Here is a 7,510-nt window from a genome sequence, read left to right on the forward strand (position 1 = left end):
TGCCCAGTAGTTTCTTGGGCAATAGTCCCTCCTTCTCTCTCTTTAATTTAACTTCTTTCTTTTTTTTTTTTTTGCTTCTTTCCTTCTTACTTCTAGTCCGTCCTTCCTTCCTTCCTTCCTTCCTTCCTTCCTTCCTTCCTTCCTTCCTTCCTTCCTTCCTTCCTCCCTCCCTCCCTCCCTCCCTCCCTTCCTTCCTTCCTTCCTTCCTTCCTTCCTTCCTTCCTTCCTTCCTTCCTTCCTTCCTTCCTTCCTTCCTTCCTTCCTTCCTTCCTTCCTTCCTTCCTTCCTTCCTTCCTTCCTTCCTTCCTTCCTTCTTGGAATCAGGTGCCCTCACTCTCCCCAAATCCCTGCCACTTCACCTCAGCCCTCCACAGTTTCACACCTTTACCTTGGCCTTCTCCATTAATTACCCTGCAACTCCCCACAAGACACTTCAAGGGCCCACCCAAAATTACTACAAGCACCAGGACCCATCCCCAAGAGTGTCCCCTGCTCTCCCTCCCTCCAGTGCCACACTCCAAAAGCCCAAACCACCCCATTCTCCCATTCCAATCCCCACCCCTCACAAACTTCATCCCACCCCCACACTTCCATACCCACCCTACACCATCCCAACCTTTCCAGCCATCCCATCCCATCCCATCCCATTCCATCCCATCCCATCCCATCCCATCCCATCCCATCCCATCCCATCCCATCCCATCCCTCCTTGGCAGGAAGCCCCATCTCACCATCTCTTGGACAATTCCAGGGATTCGGGGGCAGCCACAGACTCTGGGGCCAACCTGGCCCAGGGCCCCACCGCCCTCCCAGGCTACAAGTCCATGCCCATATCCCATCTCAGCCGGGCCCCGGCAGCGCAAAGCCCTTCCCTGTCTCCTCTCCCTGCAGGCCCTTGCCAAGGGTCTCTCTCAGCCAGCAATTGCCGCTCCTCCCTGCTCTGGGCCGGGAGCTGCAGCCGGGGCCAGGACCTTTCCCCGCGCCTCTGCGGCCGCCGCCTCCCTTCGCCCGCAGCCCAGCAGACGCAGCTGGCAGCTCCCCGGGGGCTGCGGCTCCTTGCCAGGGCCGGCGCTGGGGCAGCTCCCACCCGGGCCCCGGGCCAGCAGGGACAGCAGCCCAGGCAACGGCTGGGCCTGGGCCAGGCCGGCCCCGGGCCCCAGAGCACCAAAAGCTCCTTCCCCTGCAGGCCGGGCTGGGCTCTGACCAGGCTCCCCAGGGAATGCTCAGAGCCCCGAGGCTGCCCCAGCTCCAGGAGCCTTGGCACACCCCTGCCAGGGATGCCCAGGCCCCCAGTGCCTGGACTCCATCATCCCTCTGGCTCCCTCTCAGCTCAGCCCCTTCTGCCATTCTCACCTTTGCACAGCCCTGGCTGTCCTCTCCAGGGGCTGACAGAGCTCTGCCGCCTGCGCCAGGAGCAGGGCAGCCCCAACCTTCCAATGTTCCACTGGCTCTGGGAAACCCCAGCGCTGGCAGCCCCCAACATTCCCTGCCTGGAGACGCTCCAAGGGAAGCGTCAACAGCTGCCGCCACTCACCACAACCCACCAGCCGCTGAGCAGCCCCGGCCTGGGCCCCTGAGGATTCCTCTGCACACAGCTCGGACAAGGGCCCTTTGCCTGCCCCCAGCCTGCACCAGGCAAGGGTCACATACACTTACACAGCTCTGAAACTCAGAGACAAAGTGACTTTTAAAGTAGGTATGTAGTTTATTTGGCCGGGCATATGGAGGATACCTCTGCAAAGGCATACGCACCTCCTTGCTCCCTCATGTTTTCTTTTAACATTGAGGTTGTTACATATGCATCAAATTTCACACCTGTGCATATTCATTCCTTGGCTCCCCTCCTTTGTGCTTCATATGATAATTGTCTTATCAGTCCTTTGCTCCTGTGCCTTTCTCACTGGTGGTTGTCTTGGCTGTCTCAGAGATGAAGAAAACACTTTTCCTCAGTGATGAACTCCTGACCCCACTGCCCTGTGCATGCCCACCAATCCTCTGGCCACAGTCCAAGCTACAAGGCCAGTTCTATCTGGTTCTGGGGTCAAAGGGGCCTCGCTATCTCAGTATCTCTGGCAATCCTGTGCTCCTGTCTCCTGTCCATGCAAGCATCCTCTCCTTATCAGACATCCCTGCATTCCTTCTTGCTGTTCTGGCAATAGTCATGTCCCTTCCCTTCTCAAGCAACATTACAAAGAGCAGCAAATATTAGGCAATACACATCATCTGAATGCCTATTCTATATCAATGTCTCCTAATTTCTATGACTCATATCCTCTAGTTTCCAATCCCATGTTTCATTCCCCCCTTTTCAAAAAGGCAGTAAATTCTTTTACTTAGTTCAAATTCCAATCCTTACCAGATGTGTCTCTCAATGCCTTGCCATGTACTTGGGATAAAGAGTTAATGTTGCTATTTGTTATAATAGTTTCCAATTCCAAATAAACATTACAAAAGACAGCACTTAACTAATACTAATATTGGTAGATAATGATGGGGTGACACAATATATTTAGGATTCCAGTTGCAGTGGGTGACCATCAAAAAGTGAATCCCACCAGTTGTGTCTTGCCTCCTGTTTTACTCTTTGCAGAACCTTGTTTGTTTCTTTTGTGTCACAATGGAGAGTAATTAAAGTTTTCTCCCCAGTTTTCTGAATATCTTTTAGAATTTTGGCACAGTCCTGATGCTTAATTAATTGTCTGACTAAAATGAGGTTCATCCCAGTAGGTGTGGGTGACAACCTGTGATACATCTTATTGTCAGACTTAAGTAGCTGGCGAGACACAACTGATACTAAATACACGAAGTCACACCCTAAAATCTTAACAAAATTACAAATACAAAGATCAAAATTACTCTTGTCAGGCAAAGTTACATTATCCTTGTCTATTTCTATAAAAGCACATGCAGTTCACAAACACACACAACCTTGACCAATATATACAAGAACAGTCCTTTGACAAGTGTTTGGATGAATTTCAAAGTGACAAACACCCTGTTCAGTATCAAGACATATGTCTTGAGCATCAATTGTGTTACTTTCACAAATGAATCCCTGTCACAGTTTGCCCTTTCCCATCCACTCCCCATGCCCATGTCCTGTGTTCTGAGGGGTAGAGCCCTGATCTCTCATGATTCAGTCCTAATGCTATAATGGGGTGAATAACATAAACTGTGACCTTGTGTACAGTGAGCACAAAAGCAGTAGCTGTGTCAGCAATTGGATCACGGGTGAAGTTTACCAAGGTCCACCAGGATGGAAATTTTTTTTCAAAATCAGTAGCATTGTCCCAGACAGCTTTTTGAATCTCAGTGTGTTGTAATTCTCTAGGGGAATGGTTTCTACTATTAACCCTCTATAGTTCCTACCATATAGAGTGACCCTTCCTTCCTTCTCTGACCTCATTGGGTGTGGTCCAGCCATCTTTTCCCTGAGCAGGGGGCTATATAAGGCCATCGCTCTTCCTTGTTCTCTCTCTTTCTCCCCTGGAATTTCGAAGAATAAACGCCTGGGACAAAGGTCTCAAGGAAAGGACCTCTCCGATATTTTTTATCTCATCCTTGGTATAATTCTCTCCAAAACCTCCTAATAACTGAGCTAGCTAAAGCCCCCAGAGGTGGGCGGGGGTATCTAAACATCAGTCAGAAAGGCCCCTTCACTTCCTTCCCTTATAATTGAGGCAGCTGTTGATTGCAGCCATAATTGTTCCTGCACACAGCTGAAAGCCAAAGACACATTACCCTGAGCCATAGCAAGTGCATCTATGGTTAACTTATGCTCTTGGTCCCCTGTTTTTTTCCAAACTTGGCAATATTTTTCCAAACTTGGCAATACTTTTGAAACATGCCACTGACTGGTTCCCAATGCCAACAAAGATGACTGTAAGGGTTGTTTTAATTTTGTTAGGTCACTTGTCACAATGGCAAATTTATTAATTAATATTTCTGAATCAATTCTATTTAGAAATCCCAGCCCTGTTGCTAATATTCCAGTCAGATCCCTTCACATTCTGTCCCTGGTGTATGCTTCCCTTTGCAACTTTGTTGTCCAGCCCTCAAAGGATGTCTTTAGGAAGGAAGAGCTGGCTGGTTGAACTTCAGAGGTGTTAGTTCGCATTAGTAATTCAACACTCTTGGGAGACCATTCTGGATTAAACAGCAATTGCTGTTGGCCCATGTTCCTTATCACATATGGGCTGATTTTATAAATTCTGGGTTCAGACCTAGGTGGGGTGACTTGGGTTTGAGCTGGAGTGCTGGTATAAGTTGTAATGGGCTCAGTTGTTGGCATTTATTTTAAATCTAAAGAAGAGCCCAATATTATCATGGGCCCAGAGAAAAAGCACCTGAATGGTCTGTACTAAGGTAAAGTTATACCAACAGTCCAATTCACTTGAACAACTACAAACTGCCTTGTGTTTGTGGAAGTGGTTCAAACACTGATTTGGATTGTTTTCTTATGAGTGGTTCCATTAATCAGCTGACATCCTATCATAATTCTGTCCCACATAGTCCCTTGAAGTGACCACAACCTTTGTTTTTGCCTTTATATACTTGATTTTTGTTCATGACTACAGTTGATAGGTTTAAATCTATCTAGGACCTCAAGGAAAAAGGGTGACAACAAGCTGGGTGTGAGTGTGGATCTGCTGGAGGGTAGGAGGGCTGTGCACAGGGCCCTGGACAGGCTGGATCCAGGGCCCAAATCCAGCCATGGGAGGTTTCACAAGACCAAGGGCCGGGTCCTGCACTTTGGCCACAACAACCCCTGCAGTGCTCCAGGCTGGGGACAGAGTGTCTGGAGAGTGGCCAGGCAGAAAGGGCCCTGGGGCAGTGCTGGACAGCAGACTGGACATGAGGCAGCAGTGTGCCCAGGTGGCCAAGAAGGCCAATGGCCCCTGGCCTGGATCAGGAATGGTGTGGCCAGCAGGACCAGGGCAGTGATCCTTCCCCTGTGCTCGGCACTGATGAGGCAGCACCTTGAGTGCTGTCTCCAGTACTGGGCCACCAATTTAGGAAGGACGTGGAGGGGCTGGAGTGTGTCCAGAGAAGGACAACAAGGCTGGTGAGGGGTGTGGAACACAAGTCCTGTGAGGAGCAGCTGAAGGAGCTGGAGTTGTTTATCCTGGAGAAGAGGAGGCTCAGGGGAGACAAAGTGGTTTTAGGGCTCAGGTTGGACTTGATGATATAAAGGGTTTTGTCAAACCTGGTTTATTCTGTGATTCTCTGAAAGCCCCCTTGCAGCAGTTGCAGGATGAGGCCTTGACCTCCTCTTCAGAAGGTCCAGAAGCCCAGGTCCCTCAGCTTCTCCTCACAGCCCCAAAGCCCATCCTGTCAGTCCTGCAGAGCCTCTGCAGCCCCTCCTCATTTCCCAGAACAGAGAGCTCCACAGCCAGACACAGCAGCCCAGATGTGCCTCCCTGGCCTGTGCTGCCTCTGGAGATTGCAGAAAATTCCTGAAGCACTTGGAGGACAATCCTGCTCCCCAAAGACATTCCCATGGTGTGATACTGTTTGTCCCCAGCCTGCCCAGGGCCACCCTGGGGCTGCTCATGGGGCTTTTCTGTGCTGAGCATTGGCCTGGGTTTGTTCTGGAGAGAGCCTGGGCAAGGAGCCTGGAGCCCCCAGGCCCTGCCCTGAGGTGTCAGCGCTGCCCCAGCAGTGCCCATGGCCTGTCCCTGCTGCAGCCCCGGCACTGCCACCCCCAGCCCTGTGCCCGGCCCCGAGAGCCCTCAGGCCCTACAGCAACACCAGGGCCAGGAGGGCAGCGGGGCAGGGCCACGGGAGCAGCACTTGCAACACCAAGGGCTGCTGGTGCTGGGCACAGCTGCTGTGCCAGCCCTGATCTGCCCCCAGCTCTGCACACAGACATTGCTGCTGCAGCACCAGAGAAGGGAATAAAAGGGGGATCTCCTGTGAAAACTCTGCTAGGAGATCCTTTATTTCATTTAAACTACTGAGATCCCAGCCCCTTATTGACACAGACTGGGACCACAGCCAAGGTTGACAGAAACAAACAAGAAAGAGCACAAACAATGGCTTTGCTTTGTGAACATCATTGAAAACTAAAACACACTGAAAAAAAAAGCAGAAGCGAAGCAACAAGAACTTTCAAAGAAGACTTTTATTGCAAATGATTCACAGAAACCGGCCAGCAGTTTAGTGTTTCTGCAATCGTCCAGGGATCAGTGTCCACACTGCAGCCTTGAGCTCCTGGTTCCTCAGACTGTAGATCAGGGGGTTCAGGGCTGGAGGCACCACTGAGTACAGAACTGACAGGGCCAGATCCAGGGATGGGGAGGAGATGGAGGGGGGCTTCAGGTAGGAAAAAAATGAGGTGCTGAGGAAGAGAGAGACCACAGCCAGGTGAGGGAGGCAGGTGGAAAAGGCTTTGTGCCGTCCCTGCTCAGAGGCGATCTTCAGCACAGCCCTGAAGATTTGCACATACGAGAAAACTAAGAACATAAACCAGCCAAAAGCTAAACAGATCCCAACCACAATAATCCCAAGTTCCCTGAGGAAGGATTGGGAGCAGGAAAGCTTGATAATCATTGGGATTTCACAGAAGAACTGGCCCAGGGCATTGCCATGGCACAGGGGCAGGGAAAATGTATTGGCTGTGTGCAGCAGTAAATAGACAAAGCCACTGGCCCAGGCAGCTGCTGCCATGTGGGCACAAGCTCTGCTGCCCAGGAGGGTCCCGTAGTGCAGGGGTTTGCAAATGGACACGTAGCGGTCATAGCACATGATGGTCAGCAGGGCAAGCTCTGAAGACATGAAAAAGACAAACAGAAAGACCTGGATGAGACAACCTGAGTAGGAGATGGTCGTGGTGTCCCAGAGGGAATTGTGCATGGCTTTGGGGACAGTGGTGAGGATGCAGCCCAGGTCGGTGAGGGCCAGGTGGAGCAGGAAGAAGAACATGGGGCTGTGCAGGTGGTGGCCGCAGGCCACGGCACTGATGACGAGGCTGTTGCCCAGGAGGGCAGCCAGGGAGATGCCCAGGAAGAGGCAGAAGTGCAGGAGCTGCAGCTGCCTTGTGTCTGCCAATGGCAGCAGGAGGAAGTGGCTGATGGAGCTGCTGTTGGACATTTCTTCATTCTGAGCATGGTGGGCTGTTGAAAAAAGACATTGTTAAGCTGTGACCTACTTCTTTGGATTAAGTCTATCCTATTTTCTTACTCATTCATTAAAAATTACTTCTTTGTCTTCAGGTAAATTTCACTTATCATTTTTGTATTTTTGAGCTCAGGTTTGTCCTGAGTTACTGCCCCTTTCTTTAAAGGGACAGAAATCTACTTCTTTAGCACTGGTCTCAGCCTGAGCACTGGGGAGCCCAGAGGGAAAACAGGACTCCTTGGGCCCCAGTGCAGTCAGACCTGATGGTCCCCACACAAATGGCCTTTCTTCATTACTCTATTTCAGGGTGCCTGCACCTAAAACATGCTGGGAAAATAAAGTTGAGTGTTTCAAGGCTTCAATTTCAAAGTAATTTCTCTAAACTTTTCTT

The 7,510-nt window shown here is 50.7% G+C and overlaps 1 protein-coding gene across 1 annotated transcript; it reads right to left on the reverse strand.

Annotated features, from left to right (window-relative positions):
* Window positions 1-6,159: 6,159 nt before the first annotated feature.
* Window positions 6,160-6,855, reverse strand: LOC310920616 (olfactory receptor 14C36-like; the record flags this gene model as incomplete). The annotated part of the gene is made up of 1 exon (XM_083880676.1): window positions 6,160-6,855. One exon carries the CDS (start codon window positions 6,853-6,855, stop codon window positions 6,160-6,162), a length of 696 nt encoding a protein of 231 aa, XP_083736802.1.
* Between the last annotated feature and the right edge of the window lie 655 nt (window positions 6,856-7,510).

Source organism: Zosterops lateralis (genome assembly GCF_965231275.1).
Source record: "Zosterops lateralis genome assembly, chromosome: 31".
NCBI classification, from domain to species: domain Eukaryota; kingdom Metazoa; phylum Chordata; class Aves; order Passeriformes; family Zosteropidae; genus Zosterops; species Zosterops lateralis.